This window comes from Stegostoma tigrinum, chromosome 15 (assembly GCF_030684315.1).
Source record: "Stegostoma tigrinum isolate sSteTig4 chromosome 15, sSteTig4.hap1, whole genome shotgun sequence".
Taxonomy (NCBI): domain Eukaryota; kingdom Metazoa; phylum Chordata; class Chondrichthyes; order Orectolobiformes; family Stegostomatidae; genus Stegostoma; species Stegostoma tigrinum.
The window spans coordinates 16558621-16586450 of record NC_081368.1 but is presented as its reverse complement, the minus strand read 5'-3'; the positions used below and the strand labels follow the sequence as shown (position 1 = coordinate 16586450).

At 39.6% G+C, this 27830-nt stretch overlaps 1 protein-coding gene across 1 annotated transcript in view; it reads left to right on the top strand.

The window, feature by feature from the left end:
* The window catches only part of rxfp2l (relaxin family peptide receptor 2, like), a 90524-nt gene that overhangs the window by 39963 nt on the left and 22731 nt on the right, over nt 1-27830 (top strand). Inside the window, exons 2-13 of the mRNA XM_048544049.2 lie at nt 57-203; nt 1078-1158; nt 1427-1532; nt 3758-3829; nt 9262-9333; nt 10017-10088; nt 13200-13271; nt 14490-14558; nt 16515-16586; nt 19373-19444; nt 23198-23269; nt 25404-25475. Coding sequence (XP_048400006.2) covers nt 57-203; nt 1078-1158; nt 1427-1532; nt 3758-3829; nt 9262-9333; nt 10017-10088; nt 13200-13271; nt 14490-14558; nt 16515-16586; nt 19373-19444; nt 23198-23269; nt 25404-25475 — 979 coding nt within the window. The remainder of the gene's footprint in view (nt 1-56; nt 204-1077; nt 1159-1426; nt 1533-3757; nt 3830-9261; nt 9334-10016; nt 10089-13199; nt 13272-14489; nt 14559-16514; nt 16587-19372; nt 19445-23197; nt 23270-25403; nt 25476-27830) is intronic.

The following is a 27830-nucleotide window of genomic DNA, read 5'->3' as shown; positions in this document are numbered from 1 at the left end:
ATTGGTAACCTTACTGTTGGACTGTTTTATGTTGTCTTTCCATTTCCTTGTTGCAGCTTCCAGTGCATTTCGTACAGGCTTTCAAACCATATCCTGCCCCCTTGGGTACTTCCCTTGTGGCAATCTCAGCGTGTGTCTACCCCAGCCTCTACACTGCAATGGGGTCATAGAATGTGAAAATGGAGCTGATGAAGATGAATGTGGTAGGTACAGTCGGGTGAATGTAGATGCAAGTTGTATGAATCTGTGTGTTTGAATTCAGAACCAACTTGATAGATTTGTATCTTGAAAAATCCATGGTGATTATTTGCCTCCAGACAAATTTTCATGTTGATTTATTTTCTTTAGAAGCTGTTCTTATGGCAGTCTTGCATACAATCTACTGAAGAGACAGCAGACAATAACATATTTGATTATTGAGTTTGTGCTTAAGTGCCTTGATAACATGAAAGAACTTTGCCCCAAAGTTTGTCAAATATAGCGATATTCAGATCCAAAATAGTCAGTGATAATATCTTGACCTAACTAATTCGCAGAAGATTGGTTATACAAGAAACAAAATTCCTAGGAATTGAGCAAAACTAACCTCCTGAAAGAAATTAGTTCTTGGTGTTCTGTTTTAAAAGAGAGGGTTGAATTTTCCTGATGTCATGTTGATAGTCTTGGAAGCAGTGGGAGAGCCAGGAAAATATAGTATGGCCAAATGCCAAGAAACAGTCTCAGAATGGGTTTGGTTATGTGCTCCATACCAGAGATGGGACCATGAAAGGCCTCACACTGAAGCTAAGTGTCTCAAACTCCTCTCCAAAGAGCCTAATGGCTTTGATCCCTCCCCCTTCTCCCACCTCCCATAATGATTAATTTAGATCCCTGCATCTGACGATGCCTCCATATTGAAGTGCCCTCACTGTTACCTACCCTAGTGGTGCCCATCCCTCTCTGTGTGGCTGCAAGCCAACCATCTCCTTGCTTGCTACCAAAAGGTCAGATTTTCAAGCCATTTTGGAGTTTATCCCAAGAGTGAAGCTTTGATATAATTTCCTGCATTACACACCCGCTTCATTTTTCCTTTTACAGCTGACCTCCATGGCTGGCCAAACCTTGTAGATTGGTACTTCAACCAAGTCACACGTATTAATAATGAACCAGGGGATTGTTGTGAGTAACCATTTATTTTACCTGATCTGCAGGACTGACGTCTCTAATTTGAAAAATAGATTAATCTGTTGCCAAGAAATTCCAGTCACACACAGCATTATAACCAAGACTTTAAATTCCTGAATTAAAAAATTTCAATTCCCAGTACTGCATCTCTCACTACATGTAAAGAAATTTTCCTCCAAAGAAAGTCCTAACCCATACCTTTATGATACTGTATAACATTTGTTAACTTTTAACTCGTTGACAATCTTACTTTTCATTCCAGCGCTCAATGTGTACCCAAAGAGATGTACATGTGCAGGTTTTATAGTTACCTGTGAAGATGCTGGGCTTATCACTGTGCCGTCAGTTTCTGCCAATGTAATAAAACTGTAAGTGACTTGACCATTCCTCCCTTTTAGTAACACAATCAACAGCTGATGTCCACATCAAACAGACTTTAGTATTTTTTTTTGAAAAACAGTTTTCCCATCTAATGTCCAGACCTATATACTTCCCTGTGCTTTTCTCTCTGACAGTGTAAGAAGTAATTTACCTATTAAGTCGACAAAACCAGGTATAATCTAAAAACATTTTGATCTCCAAAGATCTGGGAGAAGATGCCAGAAATAAAGTGTCAACCTCATTCCTCCTGCAGTTTTTTTAGTGGCTTTTCCCCTAATGATCAGAGAGGGATAATTTCTACAAAGAAAATTGACATTAAAGACAAAGTAATTCCAGAGATTTTTTTTTTCTTTATTCAATCATAGGATGAGGGCATCGCTGACTAGGCAGCATTTATTGCCCATCCCTAATTGCCCAGAGGGCAGTTAAGAGTCAACCAGATTGTTGTGGGTCAGAAGTCACATGTAGGCCAGACCAGGTAAGGATGGCAGTTTTCTTCCCTAAAGAACATTAGTGAACCAGATGGGTTTTTCTGACAATCGAGAATGGGTTCATAGTCATCATTAGATTCTTAATTCCAGATTTTCTTTTATTGAAATCCAGTCCTGCCATGGCAGGATTCAAACCTGGGTCCCCAAAATATTATCTGGGTCTTTGGATTAACAACTCAATGATAATACCACAAGGTCATTGTCTCCCCTAGAGTATTTATGTTGGGTATTCTTACTAGAATGTACAATGGAAAACATAGAATTGATCCTCCAGGAAGTGGGAGTGATGGCCTGGTGGTATTATTGCTAAACTATTAATCCAAAGACCCTGATAATGTTCTGGGGACCTAAGTTTGAACCGAGCCATGACAAATGGTGGAATTTGAAATCAGGAAAATCTCTGCAGTTAGGAGTCTAGTGATAACCAAGAAACTATTGCTGATTGTCAGGAAAAATCCATCTGATGCACTAATGCCCTTTAGGGAAGGAAACTGTTGTCCTTACATGGTCTGATTTATATGTGATTCCTGACCCACAGCAATGTGGTTGACGTTGAGCTGCCCTCTGGGCAATTAGGGATGCAGGTCTTGCCAGTGATCCCTGCATCCCATGAAGGAATAACAAAAAGGTTAGCCCCGGATGCGGATTGGGGTGGAATTTTGACCACTTGATAACCTGGCAGTGAATTCACCCTGGTTATCCAAGTCAGAGTTTATTTTTATCTTTTCATGAGATGTGGGTGTCACTGGAAAAGCTGCCCATCCCTAATCGCTCACTGAAGGGTTTGTGATCATTGGTAAATGACTGACCCGCTCGATTCACTGTTAATTGTCACAAACACACTGGGCTTTGATGGAGTAGAATTCTTTTGGTTCCAGTATGGTATCCGGTGCCTGCAAAACAATGCATGCAGTCAATGACAGCCTATATCATGGGAGAGCCTGCAATCCAAGCAAAATTACAACTGTCTTCATCCGTTTATCTCTGGCAAGAGAGAATGAAATGAAGGTAACTGTCTTTGATTAAGGAACCTCACAGAATAGAAATGACGAGCTACAAGATATTGCAAATATCATTGATTCCATCCTAGAAGGGACCAATGAGCAAAGGGTGATTGTCTGGCAACCTTTGTAGTTATTGGCAAAGTAGTACTTACCCTGCTTTGGGGTTGGAATTGTGCCTGCAGTGAATGGTAGATTTTAGTGAAGATGCGCAGATTGAAATGCAGAAGTCTTCTGCATTGTCCCTCATTGAAGTTCAAACAGGAACACCTAGTGCAGAGATGGGCTTCAGCTGAGATCACTTCTTGCCCTGTTTTTCCTCAATTGTTTGGGAGCTCATAGGTCAACCTTGCAGCCCAGCTTCGTTCCAAGAGGAATACGTATTAATTTCTGGGAGCAACTAGTTTATGTAAAGACAACGCAGTGCAGAGCGGGAGGAACACAGCAGTCCAGGCAGCATCAGTGGAGCAGGAAAGTTGATGTTTTGGGTCGTGACCCTTCTTCAGAAATGAGGAGGGGGAAGGAAGCTAGGAAATAGAGAGAGGACAGGTGGGGCTGGAGAAGGTAGATGGCCAGAGGGTTGCAGTGGGAGAGAGATCCACTGAGGTCTTTCCAGAGGGAGGAGGCCAACTTCACTGTAAGAATTCATAGTTGGTACATGTGTTTTATCACAGAAAACCGAAGCTGTTTTAATATTTTCTGTTTACTGCCTCAATATAGGAAACTAATGCACAACAATATCACAGCCCTCATTGATGACCAGTTCATTAGATACAGACAGCTGGATCTACTGTGAGTATTTCTCTCATATTAAAAGAACAAATTAGCTAGCCATGGAACCCTTCAAAATACATGTTATCTATGTCTAGGCTGATTACAAATGTGATTTGTGATTCATAGTTTGGGCAAATCTGAGCTAAAGGTTTAGGAGGAAAAGGGAAAACCTTTGTCAAATAGTCACGACTTTGAAATGATATTATAGATGGATCATTGCTTATTGCTACTAGTTAATCTTTCAGAGAGACATTCCTACTCTTTGTGATGATAATCAGTTGCCCCACCCCTACCCATCACTCCCTGTCCTATGGCGATTCATTCACTGATGAATTGGCTCCCCTGGTTTGACCTTGTACCTCACTAGTACCTCTCATTTGTTCGTATGCTAAAAACAAACTGAACAGATGTCCTGTGGAAATTTCCTTTCACACCAGAGTATGTCCATAACATTGAAGTATATGCAACCTGCTGACGCCAGGAGGGAAACACGTATTGCCATTCTACATGAATCACCAAATATCGATCAAAGTTTTTACAAAGAAGGATAATATAAAACTGTAAAAAAGTAGTCTGCACAAAAATACCTCCCATTACAACATTTAGGTTTCATAAGTCTATACAGACATATACACTAAGTTCTCCTCAGAACAAGAGTCTTAATTAAAAAATTCACAGTTTGTAAAATGTTCCCATTAAAGTTACTTAGTTACTCAATACCAGTCACTCCTGGTTTATTGTGGATTATTAAAAATTTGAGTGCTGATTTGAATGTTAGAATATTACATTTCACTCCCCCTCTAGTATTCCTTCCTTTTCTCCTACCCATCGATAGCTTTAGCCACTGAACATTTATCTATCGCTGTACTGAAATTTCCAGTTACTCCAGTAGCAACGATTTATTTGGGGGTTTGAGTTAAAGTTATTGAAATAAAGTTATTAATAAAGTTATTAAAGACAAGAGTGCAACCGTTGAGTGCCATTAACCATCATGTGGTATAGCACTAATTTTGATATTATGTTCATGTGTTCCTGATTCCCCCACCAGAGAAACTATCAGCCTGATAACATCCTTTTAATATTTTAAATGCCCTTCCAACTTTTGTACCATAGGAAATAGATACAATCAAAGTTGACAATCATGAAGCATAATTTCAACCTTTGACTTCTGGTATCATTGTGATGAATCTATGCTGCACCACTCCAGGGCCAATATATTCTTCTTATGATGCAGTGCCCAAACTTAGATAGGTCTAACCAGAGCTCTAACCATAATGATGCAGAGATTCCTCCCATTTTTATATTAGTCCAACCAGCCCTTTTCAATTACTTTTTGTACTTGTAGATTAGATTTTACTCACAAACAAAAACAGGAAGTGCTGGAAAATTTCAGCAGATCTGGCAGCATCTGTGGCGAGAAATCAGAGACAACGTCTCAGTTCCAGTGACCCTTCTTCAGAACTGAGATTACATTTTACTAGTTTGTCTACTCAGTCTCAAAATTATTTTTCTTGGGTCCAAAATAGACCTGCACACACTTGCATACATTGAACTCCATTTGCTATAGATTATTTCCATACCTCTTCATTTTTGCAACTTACTGCTCCCACCAGCACCTCATAGATCCACTCCCAACTGAGCTGCAACTGAGCTTACCAAGGCAAGCTTTTCAGACAGCTGTTATACAAATTGTAAATGAGAAAAGTACCTTGTTAGGTTCAAGAATATATGCTCACCAAGTAGTAACAGCACATTTTTTTTAAAATTGGGAACTTGAATTTATAGAGCACCTTTAAAATAGTAAAATGCCCAGAGGGCTTCATTACTAAATAACAATTTGACACATAGCTGGGAACAGAGGTTGAGAAATTAAGGAAGGAAATCTGGGGCAAAATTTCATGACCATCTGGCAGCAAGCTTGCAGGAAGGAGAGTCTTCAAAACTCTGCAGGTATCCTTCTCATTGCCTATACATCCGACCCTGAACTGACAACGTCCTTGCTGGGGATGGATGAGGCCAAGGACAATTTGTACATAAGAACCATGGCCAAGAATGAGGGAGGCCCTCATTGATGATGTGGTGCCCTCACCATGCTTCCCACCTCCCAGGCATTGGTCCTCACCAATTTTCAAACGCGACCTCCCCCGACATCACCAGCACATGCCCCAGCCTCCTCTCCTAGCCCCTGTATCAGAGAGACCTCTGGATGTACTTGCATTCTGAACTCCCAGCACATTGTTATTTGGGACTTTGTATAGCTGCAGCATTCGAGAGAAGTTTCACTGGGCTGATACTGGGTATGAGGAGACAGCGTTAGGAGGAGAGGTTGAGCAGTTTGCGCCTGTTCTTGTTAAAGTTCAGAAGAATGAGAGGCAATCTTATTGAAAGATACAAGATTCTTAGGGGACTTTACAGGGTTGATACAGAACAGTTGAATCCCCTTGTGTGACACTTTAAGACCTGAGGGTATAATTTCAGACTGAGGTTGCACATTTGAGCCAGATATCAGGAGAAGTTTCTTTTCCCAGAAAGCTGTTGAAGCTGGGTCATGAAGTATATCCAAGGCTGAAATCAACAGGTTTTTAATCAGCCAGGGGATTGAAGATTATGGAGAAAAGGCAGGAAAATGGAGTTAAGGGTGGAGTAATTTCAATGGGCACAATGTCGTGCTTCTGCACCTATGTCTTATGGGTTTGTAGAGTAAGAAATGGGCAATTAGAACACCATAAACACTTTTATATTTGTATTGTAGTAGTTTAGACCCAGGGAGACCAGTATCTATGAGCTAATACTCATTTTTATGGAAGGAAGGATATATTTATCATAGAGGGACTGAAAAAATGTTCACCAGAGTGATCCTTGAGATGGTGGGACTGTCCTACGAAGAGAAATTGCAGAGACTGGGCTTGTATTCTCCAGAGTTTCAATGAATGGGAAATGGAACATGCAACATTCTTTCAGGTCTTGATTGGGTTCATGAAGAAAGGACATTTGCCATAACTAGGGATGGGGTTCTGGAACTAGGCCACAGTCTCAGAATAAGGGATAAAACATATAGGACTGAGATGAGGTGGAATTTCTTCAAACAGATTTGTGAATCTTGTAATTCTCTACCCCAGAGGCCTGTGGAGTCTCAGTCATTGAGAATAATCAAGACAATTTCTAGATATTATAGCTTTCAAGGGATGAAATGTCGGAAAATGGCACTGAGATGGAAGATCACCTAACATCAAGGTGAATGGTGCAGCAGGCTTGTGGGTTGAATAGCCTGCTGCTACCCCTATTTCCATTGTTGATACATTCCCTTATCTTGGAAGCAGTTTCACCCCATGCCACTGGAAGGGGAAGCTGTTCAGGTATATTGTGTACATGAAATACCAGAAGACAATTACTATTGAAAAGCAGGCGGCAATGATTAAGTGAGGAGATACACATTAGTAATGAATATAACACAAACTACATGCCTGAGAAGTCTTATAGTGCGGCATGTAAGATTCTGCCAGTATACCTGTATAGCACATAAGTTTCTCTTCTTGAAAACAACGTAATTTTTTTCTAGTCTAAAATCAAAGCACTGCAGAGATCTGACAAGAATTATAGAATCAAACAGGACAGCAGAGACCCTTGAGCCCATCAAGTCTGTACTGCCAAAAGTGCAATATTACCTACTCTAGTCCCATTTTACCGCACTACATCCGTAGCCTTGAATGCTATGACACAGAAATTGAGGGACCACATCTCATAAGGCAATTGCATTTCAATGTGGAACTACTGGAAGTGACATCTTTCAAATCAGACATCAAACTGGGGCCTGATCTAAATAACCCACGACACAATTCAAAGGAAAAGAGGGGAGACTTCCCACTGTCCAGGGCAACATTAATCCTTCATTCCATTTCATTAAAACATGTTGCCATCTGTTTCTTATTTGTGGCAACATCCGAGAAACCTTTTCTGTGGCACAAACGTCAATGAAGCGTGTGGCAGTTTCAATGGAAATTGCAGCTGACCCTCAACAAAGAACTGGCCAGGGACTGGTTTCTGCCTCTAACTCTCCCAAAAGACACATTTCAGTTACTTGTTGCACAGCAAAGAGAATAGATAGCACCCTGCAGAACAGCTTCCAGAGCATGATGACCCTGATGCATGCTTCTGTCTCTCAGGGTTTTCAAGATCAGATAGCTACTTTCCAAATAGCACATGCTGTTTCTGTAATATAAATCAAATGGATCGACTGTGAAAATAGCCCTGTCAAATGAAAGAGCTGATTATTGTAGAATAAATTCTGCCACTTAGACAGTTGTAAAAAATGATTTTCCTGCGTTTCCAATGTGCCCTCCATCCATTTCTCCAACAATAGAGACTGCAAGACATTTATGAACTGCAAACCATTGTTGGAATGAAAATGATTAACATACAAGTAACAGATTGAAAGCTAGCCATCTTCAAAAGGCTGCACTGACTTCATGTACACAAATACCAGGCAATAACCATCTCCAACAAGAAAGAATCTCCTGATTGTCCTTGACATTCAATGTTATGACCATAACTGAATCCCCATCTACAACATCCAGGGGATTTTTGTTGACCAGAAACTAACCAGGATCTGCCACGTAGCCAAAAAAAGAGGTCAGAGGCAGGGAATTTTGTAGAAAGTGACTCACTTCCCAACCCCCTCCAAAGTCAGGTCACTATCTGCATGGTTCCAGTCAGGAGTGTGATGTAATACACCCAACTTCCCTGGATGAGTGCAGATCCAACAACACAAGAAGCACACAGAACAGCACATTTGATCAGCAATCTATTCACCAGCCTAAACTCTCAGTCCCTCCAGTACCAATGCACATTAGCAGCAGTGTGTATTATATGGAAGATACCCAACAGTAACTGGCTCTTTTGAGAGCCCTTCAAAATGCATGGCCTCTACCACCTTGAAGGACAAGGGTTGCAGATGTATGCAAACACCACCACCGGCAAGTTCCCCGCCAAACCACTCACCATCCTTGGTAGCTCACCATCACCTTTCAAATGCAATTTGGGATGGGTTGTAAATGCTGGCCTAGCCAGTGGCAGCTAAATCCCATGCAAAGAATAAAAAAAAACTCATTTAAGTTCTTCTTATCCCATTATTGAACCTTATAGAAATACTTAAAAGTTACTTGGGAGCCACATGATCAAGAATTAAACATACAGATTCACAATGATAATCCAACAGGGGCACTTCTATTGAAACTCTGGTTATTGATGCACAAACTTCATCTCAGATGGAGCACTTCCTACAGGATGAAACACATTTGGGCAAGAAATTTACCAACTGTACCAATTGTTACTAGAATTTTCCTGTCCTTTGCCTGTTGTTGTGTATTGCCTGAATCAGGTGTACCCTGTTAGTTTGCTTGTCTATTTCCTTGCCTGTTTTCTCAAGTCACTTCTTGTGCTTTCTTCCATAGGGTTTTGCAAAATAACTCAATACATTCCATATCCACCAGAGCCTTTGCAGGGCTTTTCCGCCTGAAGAAACTGTAAGTATTTAAAGGCATGTGGTCTCATATAATCACCCAACTCGGGGAAATTATATTCAATAAATTGTCTTTAGAGGATTTTGAAACGGCATTTGTTTTTCCATGGACCCTCCGAAGTTCTACAAAGTTCAGTGTAAAGTTCTCTAATGAGAACTGGGGTGGCATGGTGACTCAGTGGTTAGCACTGCTGCTTCACAGCACCAGGGACTTGGTTTTGATTCCAACCTTGGGTGACTGTCTGTGTGGTGTTTGCATGTTCTCCCTGTTTCTACTGGATGCTTTGGTTTCCTCCCACAGTCCAAAGATGTGATATCACAAAGTCACCAATCTTAAGATGTTGTTGGTGCAGGGAATGTGGAGATTCGAATGTGCTGTCCTTGGTATGAGACACAGAACCAAGTTTCCATTTACCAGTACAGTTTGAGGTGAAGGATTCCACAGTGGAAAACATGAGCTTCTCCTGGCATCCTGGCCAACCCACAACTTAAATGAACAAGTGCGAGACAGAGTGTTTGTACTTTTACCAAGTACATACTAAGTGCCTTTTGTCTACAGTATTTCAACATATTATTGCAATTAGCAAACCTAATTCTTGTGAAGTGAGTTGAGATGTAGTAAGATGCTATATCAATGCAAACCTTTCTTCCTTTAACAACCTTAACATTTTTACTCTTTTACACCAGATTTCTCAGTAACAATAAAATCTCTGTGCTGAAGCCAGGAGTATTCCGCGACCTGCATCAACTTGAGTGGCTGTAAGTGTTTTCAAATATTTTTGTGTTATATCTCTGGAATGTTTTTCCTAATATGGCTTAATTATCATCTTGTTTAACGTTGCAAACTTCCAGCAATAAACCAAGTCTTGAAAGCATGAATAAAAATTAAGTGCTGACAGGTTTGAAAAGCTGGAGGCAATTTAAAAGTAGTAAGTCATCAAGACTTCAGACAGGCAAAAGCAAAATGCTGAATATGTTGTAAACCTGAAATAAAAACGGAAAATACTATAAATATTCATCACGTTTGACAGCTTCTTTGGAGACATCGTACATAAGCTGCCGACCTGTTGGAAGTTTACAGTATATTCTGGCTTTATTTTTAATAATACAGCAAGTATTTGTGCTGTGTAACCTCCACTAAGTACAAAGGAGAATAATTCATGAGAAATCTTATATGAGTTTTTAAGTTCAATTTTATTCAGATGATTTAATCTTCAATGATGTTGAGGAGCTGGATTTTTGCATCTTCTACATGGTGTTTATAGATGTTACTGAGATCTCATACTTCTGTTGCCATGAATGGAAGGAAATGCATACTCTGTGATTTCCCTAAGTCCCACTATCAATTCCCACGGCCCTTCACTCTCCTCGTACCAACCTATTTGCTGCTACTCCCATCTCCAGTGTCTTAAAACTGCTATATCAGCTTATGCTTTCCTACCCAGTCTTCATGGCCCCTCATACGCACATACCACATTATTCCTCTATACCCAAACCATATCGCTCCTCATACTCCCTTTGCTAAATTGTGCTCCTCGATTTAGAGCCAACTCATGCCAATGCAAGCCCCTTTCCTTCCCTTTGCCCTCTCCTCCATGCTAACCACCTGGTATTCATGATGGGAAACTTAAGTAACAGTGTTGACATAGTTATGTGTCCACTGGTAATATCTAAAAGAAAATATGTTAATAAAGCCTCCCACTCATTAAAAAATCAATACATTGAAATGTCTTCAATTAATCTTTTGTGAAAACACTGGACACTAAATGACTTGGCTGCTTTAATAGTTCTTTGCCTATTTTGACAGTTCTAATCAGTTTATGCATCGTTTAGGTACATTCATGTTTTCTTTTTGCAATCTCAAAGCATACCTGGCACTCTGAAAGGTTCCTGGCCAACCCCAAGCATCTGAGGTTCACTTGGTCACCTAAACCATCCTCTCCCAAGGTGTCCTGGGATACCTCACCTCTCAAAAGGGCTGCTTTTGCTATCCAAAATAAATGTACTGAAACAAAATTGCTGTGTCATGGTCTGCTGTAAATTCTGGATTCCCAACTGTGAGGATATCAAGATCTGATTTAAATGGAAGCATGCTTGAAAAATCCATAAACCTGCCCCTATAGACATCAGAAATGAAGCATATAGGGCTGGGACTTGCAATTCTTGGAGTCTTTTTTGGAATTTTTGCTGGGATAGAAAAGATTCCCCAACAGTGAAAATATGGGCTTTAATGTACCCACACAGTGCTGTCACAGAGGTACAAATCTGCTGACATTCAGTGGAATGGAAATGACCCTTGAGAATGGCTGCCATGCTTCTGGGCCTAAAAGGCTCAGCTACAGATAGTGGCATTGTGATGCGGGTGGTACAGCATGATCTGACTGGCTGCCAGCAATAGAAAGCCAGCTAATGGCTTGCCTAAGGACGGGAGCACAACACGTACCTGCCTCTTGAAACCACTGCTACTCCTTCAGATTGGGCTGTGATATCTTCTCACTTTTTTCCTTATGAAGAAATGCTCTAGCTTACAATACGGAGGAGACACTTTGCAGCAGATGCATTCAAACCGAGATTGCTGAATACATGTTCAGTACTTTGCCAGAGGGAGAGAATAAAGGACAATGTTGACTAACCTGTGCTAAAAACACATTAGTGTTTAACTGCTGCCAAAGTCAACCAAGTTACAAATATTTGTCTCAAGCTTTATTGATCAATTTGAAAACTCTTAACTTTATCTAGGCTCCAAGTATAAAACTGAAATACATCCTTTGCAACAAGACCAAAGGTGTTTGAAGAGCTTTCATGACAAAATGCACCTCACTCCCAATTAGTTTATCAGGAATTGAATGAACAACCCCCATTATAGTGGGAATCTATACCCCTCATAACGAGAGTATAGATTCAGATAGAGTCATACCAACTACGGGCTCTACACTTTTCCAACTAGGCTATCATATCTAATGGATATATATCACAAGATTTTTTCCAATTCCATTACTTTATTAATATGGAGCTAATGTTTAACACATTCTCTGCCCTATCCGGTTGTATTGAAATATGTGTATAGTCCCCAAATAAACATCTAAGCCACAGGTAAATATCCAGTTGCTTGGTAACCTAGGCCAAGGTATATCTGTCTTACTCAAGATTGAGAACGATTTGCTTGCAATTATTTTTGATGGGTTCTGAGATTGCTGATAAGTCCAGTGTATGAGCTTTGACCTGGTCACAAACTGGATAGTCAGTGTTCAGAGAGGCAGGTTTGAAGGATTTGATCCATTTGAAGGATTCTGTGTTGTCACTGATGCCTCAACTTCACCTCTGTATGTGCCTGGTGAAGTCTCTCAATGTTCTCAGTACCTCCCCAAATGAACCTTCTCAATTTTCAGTCAGTCACAATAGAGCCACAAGACAGAGGTTTCAAATAGTCCAAAGCTTTGAGGTCATCTTTAAAGTTTTTGCCATCTTCCTGGGAGAGTTCTGATGGTACCAAATTCTGACTTGAAAAGCTGAATTAGAAATCTGGTGTCATGCAATGAGATGAATACCCTTCTCACAAGTAGTACTCCAGCTACAAACTGAGATGTTACCTTCTATTGGGATTATAGGGAATTGTGCAATGATATTCTTCAAATTTAATAAAGCAATAATTCTGAATATATGTAATTCTTCTTTCAAAAAAAGGCATAACCAGTTCTGTTCCTGTGCTATCCAAACTTTTTCCAATTCTGGTTGAAATTTTAATGAGCCTCCCAGTTCCTAATGCTGACAATGATATATAGTCTGTGCACTAGCGTGATGTACTTAGAAAGAATGATGAGTAGTTAGGGGATCAGTCACCTGATAATCTAAATTCTCCTTCTGTTATAGCATTGTGGACAACAACTTGATAGGAAGTATCACACCAAAGACCTTTGTTGGCCTGAAGTCTCTCTTTTTCCTGTAAGTAGTGAATGACTGATTTATCCCTTACTATTGATAAGTTTGTCATCGAATGGATTTAGATGGTGATACTATAGATCCCTTATGCTAACTAGAAGTTGGTAATTCTTTCACTGCTCAGGCCAAGGCTACATGCCTGTCACTGAAAGGGATAAATTCGCTGGATACCGTGGGAAGTAGAAAGTTAAAGTGTGGAGTAGGAACTATACTGCACGCATCCACATGAGATCTACTCACATTTACAATTAGATTCTTCGCCCAAATCATGTGCCATTTGAAAGTCTTTTGAGAATTCACTTTTAATCAAATGAGCAGCAATTATTTTAGGCAGAGAAAACAGAGTTAACTGCATTCTAAACTAAGCTCTGAAGAAAGATCACTGATCATGAAACATTAATTCTGTTTTCTCTGCACTGATGCTGCCAGATGTGCTGAGTTTCTCCAGCAATTTGTGATTTTGCTTCAGATCACCATAATCTGTAGTTCTTTATTTTATTTTAGCAATTACTTTATCTTGAGGCTGATATTGTTCCTTGAAATGTGGAAATATTTTACTTTTTCTCAACGTAGCATTGACCACTATCAAAGTTGTTTAAATCTGTTGATAAATATTTGCCTTAGTGCATCATCGGCTTCTTTTCTGAGATCTTTTCAGACGCAGTAGTAGGCTCACTTATATCAATCATACATGTCACTTTACCGCATTCCACTTAAGATAGTCAGTTCATACTGTAGACAGTAACTTGTTGGAGATTTTAAAATTTTTGGATTTTAAATTTTAGTTTCTTCTCTTACTTTCCCATTCTGTCTGGTTTTTCTTCTGTCCTTCTTAAAACAATCTTTCTTCCTCTCCTTATTTTTGTTTCCATACCTGACTTGTCTGTGATTCACCTATTTTAATTAATCCGTTTTTGAGTCTTCACTCTGTTTCCTCCTCAATCCTTAAACTTACACATTTAAGAGAGATGCTGTTAGACCACCAATCACCAAGGTGCCTGATGTACAGTGCCCTTGTTGCGAGGGATGTGTTGTGTTAACACAGATAGCAACTTCCACAGTAAAACCTTTTGAACTGAAGTGTGCAGGAGAAAGCCTGCCTAATGGCACACCTGAAAGATGCTCTATTCCAGCAAAACCTGGTCTAATGTTTCAATGCAGTATAAAATTTCAGCGCAGAACTCTTTATTTAAAAAAAAATTGTCCTTTCTCTTCCTTCAGATATATGATGAATAATTCATTGGGAAATATTCCCAACATCTGTTCTGTGCTTCCAGAACTGAACTGGCTGTAAGTATGAGAATACACAGTGGTGCTTTATAAAATATTTAATATTGGTTGAAAGTGTGTGCTGATAATGAGAGGCCAAGTATGGATTGTGGATATCCTACTGTCAATGTTGAGGTAAAATTCATGTAAATCTGTCTCACATTATTTTCATAAAAAAGCTTGAGATAGGAAAGGGAAAGGACCATTGATGCTCTATGCATGGTTATATGGAGCTTTAGAGTGACTTCCTAGAGAACCTTGTTCCAACCTCCTAGCTCCACTTTATCAGGGACCTAAGTGGTCCTGCTGAAACAAAGGAGCTGTCAGCCATCTCATCGGCCTTCAGCCCTCAGAAGCAACACTTTATCTTCAACTGGACAGATGTTCCATCTCAAGCCACTTGAAGCTGTTAAATGACTGCCAGGTGAGCCAGCTAAGCACAGGCAGGCTCACTCCCATGTAAAATCGTTCCAAATTCTCATTTGCTCTTCATGAGATTTTCTTACGTGCTAATTTTTGATTATCATAGGTGGCCGTGTGACTTTTAGGGGCTCCATCTTCATTCTTGCTAACTCATTTATTAGGTGATGCGATCAAGTGGTAAAAGTACCTTCTGGATTTTTGTTGACCTATAGACTGCTTGGCATCAAACGGAAGCAAAATTGTAGTAATTTATCAATATCATCAATAATTATCATTCATCCATTAAAAATAAGGCCACAAAACATAAGGAAAGCTTTAATTTCTTAAATAGCACTGTACACGAGACAACACTCATACGTTAGTGACAAAAGTTTATTTCAAAATAACTGAGATAACATTTCTACACATGAAAAGCTACCACTCTGAACATATCTTCCATTGACTGGTGAAATCATAGTGAGAATATATCGGTTGTATGTGCACAAAGCTGGAAGATTCTAACTAGTCAGATTTAAATTTAATAATTGACAGTGACAATTACATTGGTATCCACTACATCTTTCTCCATATGGTAATTCCTGAACATGTGTGTCTTTAAGCTAGAGATTCAACATTCATTTGCAAGAAATTCATTATTTCAGTGATTTCAGGCTTTCCTGGCTCTTGGCTAACTTGATATTCCTTTGGTGCTACATTTATACGTGACTATGTGCAATCTCCCTCTACCTCTACTCCTTGCAGACTGCCTCAGCCCCCCTTCAGTCCCACTCACCTTGCAATTTCTTCCAGTCTCTCTATCGACCCCATGCTGCTACCTTCACTTCCCAACATGCTCCTCCCCATGTGGCCTACACCCCCCCCCCCCCAATTTTGCCGTTACCCTCTTCCAGCCTGCCTCTCTCCCATCATTTTCTTTGCAACCTGCCCATCCTTGCAGCCGCCACCTTGCTCACTAACAGCCTGCCCTACTGCTCCCTTGAATCTTTTCACATCCCCTTAACAGCCTCTTCCTCTCAAGTCTCTTTCCCTCTTAGCCTCTTTGTCTCTTCACCCTAACTGATGAAACCCCCAACTCTCATTCCCTGCAGATCTGGCAGATGAATCTCCTAATAGTGAGCTTCTCAGCCTCATCCCTGGGAGAAAACCTTAGCTCCCTGGGCAAAAAGCTCCCATGGCTCATTCACTTTTATTCCTCTTTTTCATATTTATCTTGCAAAGTGTTCTTCCAAACTTAGGCTGATTCTGTTCCATTTTGCCCACACGAACCTTTTGGGCATGAATTTGCCCACTAGCCCCAGATATTTTGAAAAGTGACTGTGCATTTGGCTGTGTAAGCATTTTCTTTAGGATCACATGTGGATAAAAGCCTACATGTACAATGTATTAGTGGGCTATCAGTTCTCAGAGACCTTCAACCTAAACAGATTGTACTGCCTTTAGGAGTTGAAAAATTGAATGTAGTGTAAAGAAGAAGCAAGAGATAAGATTGATTTTCTTCAACATGCATTGCCATGCAGATCTGCTAATCTTTACACTTTGTTGCAATTGAAACAGGGATGTTGAAGGGAACAGTCTTGAGTCCATCGAGAAGAAAAATTTTCAGGCATGCAGCAAGATTACTGTTCTGTGAGTATGTCACGGAGCTCCATCTCTGTAATAGATTCATTGGGTAAGACTGCTGTCCTCGTTTTCAGGGTGGAAAAGGGTGACAGTGGATCAGTGCACATCGCCACACACAGAAATCTAGAACTTTATTGAGACCGAGATCAATTGAAAATTTCAAAACGGACTTTGAAGGACTTTTGTTAGGCAAGCATTATAATGATTATGCAACCAATGTGCCTAGATGGACATACAGATTAATCACAACTTAATTGAATGACAGAATAGGGTCAGTGTCTGACTCCTATTTCAATGCATATGGAATATAAAGACAGAAAGGAAGTCAGGCAGTAAAGCAATAATCATGAAGCGTTGCAGTGATAGAGTTAGATTTATCAGCTTACATGTCAGTCAAGAACAGGTTAGAAAAATCCTGGGGAGGTAAGGAGACTCAGAGGACAATAATCATGCAACAGTTCACTGGCACTGAAGCAGTCAAAGGCTTCAGAGAGAAACTGGGAGAAGATAGAATATTAATTTTGCATAAAGTCATCCAGGCTGGATTTCTTTTAAAGCTAGTTTTTAAAAAGTGTTTGAGAAAGGGCAAAAGAACAGAAGATAATGAAAATGCTTATGAATTTATATTCAAGGAAGAGTCAGGTTTGGGATTGAAATGGATCAAGAGAAGATTTGGAGGAGAAGATATGGGCACACGGTAACTCTTCAGTTGGACAATTCTAAGTCTGTCACTCACCCAGCTGAATTGATGAAAGACCTGACCAAACTGTATGGTCAAGCTTGACTTAAACGTTGTTGGTGAACTGTCAAAGTTGAATGAACATGGTCTGAATGTTAGCTAACTGACTCCAGCTGAATCAGAGGTGGTGGTATATGGAGAGAGAGAGAGGCTGGGGAAGACAATCCTAGTGAAGGAAGGTATACATCGCAGCGGTTGAGAAGATTTTCCCAGGCTTGGAACAATATTTCCCTGAATGCCACCCCAGTTTTCACTACTGGTTTAGTGGCTCAATGCTAAGTTCCAGAGTGGTGTTTGTAGGGTCTTCACCAGTTGAAATTCAAAATTGTTTTGAATTCCCTCGTGTAACATTGTTTTATGATTTACCTATCTAATTTGGCTCTTTACTGTTTCTTAGCTAATATGTTTCCTGGTCTATTCTGAAATTGGAGTGTACCATTTGTGAATGATGGAGGCAAATTAGGTGGTTAAATGATGCACTTTTTGTGTTGAATGCAAAAAATAGCTCCAGAGATTGTATCGTGGGACTCCTTCTTGCCCTGAATCATTTCCATGGAGGTCGATTATGAGTTGCAGGGGGCCAAGGTTACAAACCCACGTGCAGCTGTGAGGTAGCATGGTGGCTCAGTGGTTAGCATTGCTGCCTTAAAGCATCAGAGACCCAGGTTCGATTCCAGCCTTGGGTGACTGTCTGTGTGGAGTTTTCGCATTCTCCCTGTGTCTGCATGGGTTTCCTTCCACAGTCCAAAGCTGTACAGCTTTGATGCACTGGCCATGCAAATGGTCCATTGTGGGTTAGGTGCATCAGCAATGGGAAATACAAGGCTACAGGGATAGGGTAGGGGGATGGGTCTAGGTGGGATGCTCTCCTATGGGTTGGTGTGGACATGTTGGACCAAATGACCTATTTCCATGCTGTGGGATTCTATAATAACAGCAGCCAGTTCAGCTCCTTAAAGTCCATCAAATCCAATGAAGGAGACTTTCTGGAATTTTCTAGTTCCTGCAAGTGGTTTTACGTGCCTGCCGTGTAGCCTTCTGGAGTTGGTCTAGAGGATCATCTTTTCCAGACAGGCCTAGAGATCTTTCTGGCCTGTATGAGTGCAGCAGCAGCCACCCTATAGATGAAGTCCCTCACCCCAAACAATGGTTACCTGACTGCAAAAGCCATCTTTTTAGAGTTCAAATTGTAAAAGGTTGGAGAGAACGCACCTCAATTTTGAAGTGCCCCCTTTCCTATGTCCTGTTGCTACTTTATGCTGGAAGGCCTTTGATTGATCCTCCTTAATGGACAGTAAGTCCACCCTCTGACCATTGGTTGGCTGCGCCAAGAAAATTCACCATGATTGATTATTTTCTGTACAATATAGGCTTCCGATGCTCCTTCAAACCTGATGGTGAGATTCAAAAGCCTGAAGGGATAAACCATCTCATCTTTCTGTAGCTTCGTATCTCACTGCTTGTTCTGACTATAGAATGTTCTTGGCTAGGAAGCAGACAGCTATAGAAAAGGAGACTCAGCAAGGGGTAAAAGACTCAATGAGGGGACAAAATCAAAGGAAAACTTGAGTACCTCCTGTTGTTAAATTCCAAATCCTGTCACACAAACTGGTCTAATTAGGCCTAGTCCCATTATTCCTTTATGGAGTTTGTCTCCCGCCTGCCTCTTTTGCACATCCATTTCCAGATTGTAAATTAATAATTTTCTCTATCATATTTCAGAGCTTTTGTCTTTATATATTTTCTATATAGGATCTATGAGGGGATGAAATAAACATGTTCAATGGTAGCAGAAAATGGACCATAGTGAACGAGTAGCTGTGACTGTAGTCTGTATAAAAATATTGGTCATCTTTTTTTAAAATTTAAAATGGTTTGCACCCAGCTTGAATTTTATTTCAATTGATTTCCTTATTAAAGTTAATAAAAATGAGAATCAGAACCACATTGCATTACCACTGAAGACCAATACTTTTTGCAAGAATATATGTTTAATTCTAGTTATTGCTTAGTGATGTTTTTTGTTCTAATCAGAATATCTTCTTTCCTGTAGTGTTCTTCGCAACAATAAAATCAGATATATTAAGGAAGATACATTCTCAACAATGCCACTCATGGTAGAACTGTAAGTGACTGTCTGGCTATAATTCCTCAGCTTTTTCATTTTAACAATCCAAATACACCCAATTAAAATTATATAGGGACCTTGAACCACACTCCCAAATAATGCTTAAAAATAGATGCAATAAAGAAAATAAAAGCATCAAGCCTATCGTTCTGTTCCTGAACAGCACTTAACATCCTTTATGGTTCTTCTATTTTTAACTGCACATAGCTGTGCTTAAAGAGAGTGCAGTAATGTGAATTACATGCAAATAAATGTCAGAGGCTTTGCATTTGCTATTGTAAGGGCAAACATAACTCATAAAAACCTGACACTACTGATTCTCCAGCTGCTGTTTAGGCACCATCAGCCTGACAGGATAGCATTATCAAGTTAGTTTATTCTTGATGAAATAATTGGGTTTGTCCTTTAGGATTTATTGCTGACTGAGTTCTAACTCAGTGCAGGAGGCTGCCTTCAGTGTATTGCTCCCAATATAACTTTCCCTGATATGGTTCATTAGAATTAAAACAACAAAGAAGAACCACAAACCCTCTTGACAGTTGCTTGACAGTCATTCATCTAGTTCCCTGCCTGCGGCACTAGCAAAGAGCATTAGAAAGAGTAGATATCTGCCTGGCTAGGTGACTATACCATAGCTTCATGCAACCCCATTTATTTCAGAAAAGCTTCATAATCAAGCTATTTCTGCACTTCTCTTAATCCCATACCATCATTATTTGTGACTCAATTTGCTTTACCTGTTCTTCTACATTCCTCGCAAAACTCCTCCGAGGTGGGCAGCAATAGCACCTGAACTTATTGTAGTGATAAGAACTGATTACGGTGATAATCAAAGCTTTGCCACAGCATGACAAACACATTCAGAAATTTTGAATAAATGTCAGCACAGTTTCTGAATAGGAAAGTAATGAATTGTTGCCAGCCTATCCCAGCCTGACTGGAAGCAGTGAAGCCTGTCATTGTAGCAGCCCTACTACTGGATTGGCAAATGATTGAATCTGCATTGACCAAAGGATTAAACTTGGACCATTCCTCCATCTACATTTCTTCATATATTCACAATGTTAAATCTTAAAAGTTTAGCTACTGCTGCAGAGATTTCAAAATTCCAACAGCAATAAGATCAGTGTTGAATACACAAAACTGTATGTTCAGAATTTAATCAAACTATGAAATTCACAGATTCTGGCTCTCAAATATTCTTCTTAAAGGTCTTCTTTCTTCCTCAGAAAGAATCCAGGAAACATCATGTCCCTCTAATGTTTCCGAATCCTTAAAAACACTCATACCATTAAAGGGCTGACACTGCTGATGTCTAGTAGAATACCAAAAGGGCTTTTGTTTCACAGCAGTGGAACCTGAACTTTCCTGGATGCTTTCTGAAGAAAAAGGCAGAGCTTTAAGATAAACACTTGAGTGCCTGAGTCTGTGAATTTCACAGTTTGACTACTTAACGTAAATTCTGCAGTTTTAAGTATTTAACATTAATCTATTCACTATTGGAATTTTGAAATCCTCAGCAGCTCAGCTTTTTAGATTAACATTGTGAATACATGAGCTATGTAGATGGAGGAATGGTCTAAGTTTAATCCTTCAGTTTGTGCAGGTTCAGATGTTTGCCAGCCTAATAGTAAGGTTACTACAATGATTGACTTTCGTACTTGCAGTCAGGCAGGACAAAGTTGGTGACAATTCGTTACTTTTTTCAGCCAGAAGCTTGTAGTGGAAGTGAGAATTTGTAAACATCACCTCAAGACCAGATCAGGTTAGGCCATGTACTCCAAGCTGTTGCACTCCCCACCCTCAACATGTATTGCTGTGTTACAATGAGATCCATGTCAGTCATGATGGTGTAACTGATCACATGTATTAGATATCAGTAAAAGAAATGACACCAAACTGGAATGAGCATGTGAAGATACAGATTAGACACTACACTAGAGAACTGTATTGGAACAGCTACTATGTATGAATATAAACAGAGGCTTATTAAATTACATGAGGAGTTGATGAAAGTACAAAATAGTATGTGTGCAGACACCCACAACCTGAGGTACTACACTACTATCACAATATGCAGGTAGCAGTACTGGCTTGAAATACAAGATAAATCACTCATCACCCAATTTCATGATGGACAATTAACCAAACACACGATCAGGATAATTGGCACAGGACCCAGAGCACAAACCTGAAAAATTACTAGTTGTATTAGAGTATTTGTCTGCATCGTTTTTCAGAAACTGTATGCATATTTCCGAAAATGATTTTTTAAATGGCGACATATTTTGTACCCTAAGTTGTAAGAACACAAATTCTGCGAGCTGTATTAAATTTCTGCATCAATACAACTATTTATTAATTGGCAACATGCCAGAGGAGAAGTGAAAGGAAGAGAAAATTTGACCAAAGCATATTCTCAAGTGAAAGCCATCAAGAAGGCAAATGGCATTTATGTCTTCATAAGAGAGTCTTTGATAACTAAAGTGAAGGATTTGTGATGACTACTGAACAATGGTTAGGCTGCAGCACACTTTCCCCTTATACTTATCATGCTACTTCACTCAATATCTACTATGAGCAAACTACTGGCAGAAATGTAACAGAATAAAGTTCTAAGCAGTTATTACTGTCTTCACTATATTAAAAGTTACACACCCTTTTCTAATAAAAGCTCAATCAGCACATTCAAATCCCATCAAGTACAGTCATTCCTCCATATTTGCTAGGGTTTCGTTCCTGATAACCCCAGTGAATGAAGAAATTCACAAGGGCAGAGCTCATTAGCAATATATTAAAATAGGTTCAAAATGAGGGGTGCATGGATTTTGCCTGCAGACACTTATTTTGTTACTTTTTTTGCATAGATAGGTGAATTCACGATTCGTGATTTCCTTCCCTAACAGCACTGCTGGTTTTTTTTTGCTTTGGTATTCACTCATGGGATGTGGGTGCCACTGACAGGCCAGCATTTATTGCCAAACTGTGATTACCCTTTAGTTGGTGATGGTGAGCTGCCTTCCTGAACAGCGCAGTTCGTGAACTCTAGGTAGATCCACAATGCCTTTAGGAAGAGTATTCCAGGATTTTGACCCAGCAACAGCGAAAGAACAGCAATATACTCCCAAGTCAGAGTGATGAGTGATTTGGAGAGGAACACGCAGGCGGTGGTTTTCCCATGCATCTGCAGCTCTCCATGGAAGTGGTCGTGCATTTACAGGGTTCTATTTAAGGAGCCTTAGTGAATCTCTGCAGTGCACTTGTAGATAGTACTCACTGTGTTTGTGGTAGAGGGAATGGACGTTTGTGGATATAGTGCCAATCAGTGGTCAGTTTTGTTCTGGATGGTGTCAAGCTTCTTGAGTGTTGTTACAGCTACGCTCGTCTAGGCAAGTGTGACTCCACTCCATAGATTGCAGCAGTTCAAGAAGGCTCCTCATTACTAATACCTCCAGGGTGGGTAGAGGTAGGCAATAAACATTCTTTTTCAATTTAAGTTTTGTTATCACATACACTTGTGTACAGGGGTACAGGAGTATCGTGAAAGTGTACAAGTCAAATACCAGCCTAACCAGTGACATTCACATCCCATGTTTGAATAATAGATAAAAATTAATTTGCCCCAAAGGAAGCTTTCCACCCAGAAACCAAATCCAACTCATGTTTCCTGCTTCTATGATGAAAATTCAGCCAGTAGTGTTTTCTCCAGCATTAATTTATTCAAAGAGTTTGTCTGTTTTGTTTTTAAAGGGATTTGTCTTTGAATCAGCTTCAAGAATTGTCCCCCTCAGTATTCAAAGATTTTGAACATCTCCAACAGCTGTAAGTGCTGAATTTCTTGATGTTTACTACTTTTCTAATAGTCAGTTACATTTTGATCTCCTCCATTATGAAAATCATGGGCAAACATGGACCAAGAGTAGGCCATTTCACCCATTAAACTTGATCCTTCCACAGATCCTGCAATTTACTCCATAAATCAATGTGTCTCAATAATTAGGTAGAGTTGCTTCCCAACTTCTGAAGGCAGTTAGGCAAAACTCATTCACATTATTCATTTTTGATCACTTGTCCTCCACAGATTGCAGATATAATAGCTAGAGGATTATCATGTTCCAAGAAGATTTTGTGATCTCAATTGAGAGTTATTCTACAGCTTTTAATCCCATTCCAAATATAGTCTGCTTTTGTTGATGCCATGTACTGTTTTGGAAAGCATATGTGGTTTCCAAATTAAATTTAAAACTGTGGTTCTGGAGCAGCCAGACATAATCTGCAACAGAGCAAGGGCACAGATTCACTGATTGTGCTGAAGTTACCTCTGTGTTTGAATTCAGACAGTAGATTGTAGGTTATAAGAATTAATATGAACTGAAATGACAAAGTGTTGCACATATTCCTCTGCAGCTAATGCTGGAGGAGAGGAGGTGGGAGTGTGTATGAATGTAATTTGGCTGCAAGCCAGACTTGAATAATAGAGATACATGGATGGATATTCATCAGTTTTGCGTGATTACTTTTGGAATCAATTATTTATACAGAATGTTCTCTTGGGGAATTAAGTGGCTAGATAAAGCCCATAAAAGGATAGATTTTATTTGGTCCGGTGGGGGGAAGCATGAATTTCCATTGAGAATTAGTGAAACAGGCTGCACAGCCTCTCATTTGTCACTTACATTTCTGTCTGTGGAAAGGGGTCAAATAATCTTTTCTCAGTCTGGCACAGTGAGTGAGAAAGTGGAAACAAATGGAAGAACAGGGAAGGAGGGAAAAAAGAAAACCAAAGTGGATTGAGAAAACCAAATTTTATTGGCTCAGTGTGATTACCTGAGTAAGAGCTGCATAGGAAACGCATCCAAAGGGACATATACACATATATATATACATATACGTATCTTCATATTGATGTGTATATAAAAGGCATCAAAAATGTATCCAGGTTAGGGGCCATACACTAGACAAATAATAAAATGCAATTAGACAAATCATAAAATGCAATCTTGGAGTTCTAGCCTGACTGGTCTGAAAAATTTGGCAACAATAAACATGAATATCACTCATCCCTTTCTGTTTCACACATATGCCATCATTTAAGTATTTCAGTTTTACACAAGCATAATACTGTAAGCTAAATAGACATAAGTTCACACAAGCCTAATACACTGGATCTACTTTCTATCAGAGGGTCTGGATGGAGAAATACAATGTGGAAACTGGAAAACCTGCGTATCATGGTAACCAATTCTTTTGATGTCTCAAACATGGGTGGCATTGTAAGCAATTTAGAACAAAGCATCAAATCATGAAGAGACATGCAGAGATCAAGCAGTTAAGACTATGACAAGTAGATTTCAATGCAAAATCATCCATGTTGCAACTAAAGAGGGTGAAACAGTATGCTCTATAATGGTAGAAACACTAAAATTCCAGAGACTTGGGAGAGTTCGGATACATAGATCATTGAAATGTCATGCACAGGAACAAAGAATAATCCAAGAAAGCTATAGGAATGCTGGCATTTAAACCAGAAGAATAGAACATGAACGTACAAGTCATGTTTCCACGGTACAAAGTCCTGTTTGGAGTGTACGTCACGTACTGGGAACAGTCCTGGGCATTACCCATCACAGGATATATTGCTCTGTGATGGAATACCACCTACGTTTATCAGAATGGCACCTAGGCCCCAAAGTTTAAATTCTCACAAGCTTGCCACTAATCTAAGGGCTACTTGAGCAAAGGAGATACTGAAGACTAATTGTCCCCTTTGAACTGTGGCTTAACAAGAAGCAAATAATTTCAGGAAACAAAATCAAGAAGAAATAACTATTGTGAATTACTCACAGTCTGGAAATTTGCTGGAAAATTAACATTAAGGATTTCTAAGACATTTTGGAAGCTTTGAAAAATGTACTCCCATTCTGTTATTTAGCAAGTCTTTTCTGTTGCTTTACAGGAATTTATCACATAACCCAATGAACTATATCCACATGGATCAGTTTGATCACCTTGTCACTCTTAAGTCACTGTGAGTACAGTTTATCTTGCTTTGATCATTGGTCGAACATTTGTCTGGTTACTGGATGTTCAGTTTTCTTTTTGGTAAGGTGACAACTTTCCCATCGAATGTGAGCCAAATCCAGACTCACTGCAGACAGCTAACTTTGACTATTCATCTTCGAAATCAGTGGTGTAGTGAACATGTGGCTGAACTCCAAGTTTATAAACAAAAATTAATGAAGAAACAAACTGAAACTCAATAGAAATAAAAGGTTGGGCTATATTCCAGCTTTGTTGAAGTGCACACTTGTGGGTGACATATTATATTTAATTACTACTCCAGTATTTGCTTTTGGATTTCCCAAGGCAAGTAGACAAGAGGGTAATCCAACACTGAAACCTTGTCCTTTACTGTCCTGCGGTAACTGCCAGAAGGTAATGGTTGTAGCCCATTAATAATTTTTGTCCAGTTTCCTTTCTCCTATTGTTGCAGAGGAGGTGCCTTAGATTGAGTCTGTCTTTGCCAAGATTACCCACTCAAATCAATTTAGCCATGAACGTAGTGGGTGACTTCTGTTTCCTTTCCCCCCAGGAAAGTTACTGTTCAAGTGTCAATTCATCTCTTCAATAGTCCCCCTCTATTATACTTTCAAAGCATCACCACATATAATAAAAACAGCAAAACTCTGGTATCAATGGAGAGAGAAACGGGGTTAATGTTCTGAGTCAAAACTGCCTGTTTTGAAACAGCGTCTTCAGTGTTATGCTTCCGTATCATTACACTTGATCTTTCTATCTCCATGAACCGACTTTGAACGCAACTCAGACTTGTGGATTGAAAGTCTTGTGTATCTTCCACAGATATAAATAAATTGTACTTGGGCAATATCAATTACCACAAACTCACCATACAAAATTGGATATAAAGGGAGCAAGGAAATATCAGACTAGGAGTAAGGCAGTCAGCCTCTCAAGCTATTTTGCAAAATCAATGTGATTTGCATCTTAATCCCACATTCACACCACTGCCCCATGCATCTTAATATACTCTTGTCCCACAATGATGTCATAATCACATTTCGAGATTTTCAGTTGACCTGGCCTCCACAACCTTTTGGGAAACAGTATTCAAGATTTCCACCACCCGTCATATGAAGAGGTGCTTTCTGATATCACCCACCAATTACCTAGCTAATCTCAGGCTTTGAACATACTGAATAAGTAAACCACCAAAACCTCTCTAGGCAGAGAATTCCAAAGATTCACCTCCCTCATCTCTGTCCCAAATGACCTGTGCCACATGTGGAGATGGTGCCCTTTGGTTCTTGATGCCCCCAGCAGGCTAACATTCTTCCTGCATCAATCCTATTGAACCCTCTAAAAATTTTGCATATTTGAATGAGATCACATCCAATTCTTTGGAGCTTTGGAGAATATAGACCCAGTCTATTCAATCTTTCCTCACAGGATATTCCTTCCTTCCTTCCTTCCCAGGAATTAATCTGGTGAACCTTTATAAAACTCCCTTACTGGCAAGTATGTATTTGTGGAGATAAGGAGGACAAAACTGGACACATACACCGTGTGGTCTCACCCAGGTTCTATATAATTTCAGTATTGCTGTACATCCTTAATCCTACACCTAAATCGTCTTGTACTAAAAAACAGTATACCATTTGCCTTCTCAATTGCTTGCTGTTCTTTCATCTTAGGTTTCAATGACACATGAACAAGGACACACAAGTTCTTTTGAAGTTCAACACTTTTACCATTTAAGAATTACTCTTTATTTGTGTTTTGCCTGCCATGGAAATGAGTGGGCACATACTCAGCAGATGGAATATAATTTGGACAAATGTGGGATTATGCACTTTGGCAGGAAGTATAAAAGAGCAGAAAATTACTTAAACAAAGAAAGACTTCAGAAAGCTACAACATGAAAAATTTGGGGGTCTTTGTGCATAAATCACAGAAAGCTAAATCAGCAGGTAACAGAGAAGGTAAATGCAATGTTAGCCTTTCTTTCAAAGGGAATAGAATATAAGAATAGGGAAGTCTGGCTAAATTTATAGAAACACTGATTAGACCATATCTAGAATACCGTGAATAGTTTCGGACCCATTTTCTAAGGAAATATACATTGACATTGAAGGCAATCTAGAGAATATTCATTGGGTTGATCCTGCGTATAGAGAGATTTTCTTATGAGAAAAGATGAGTGGGTTGGTCATGTATTAATTAGAAGAATGTGAGCAGAGCTTATTGTAACTTAAAGGGTTTTGACTGGGTAGATGCGGTCCTTGTGGAAGAACCCAGGGCTAGATGGCATAATCTCAGAGCAAGGGGTTACACATGTAAGACAAAAATGAGGGAGAATTTCTTT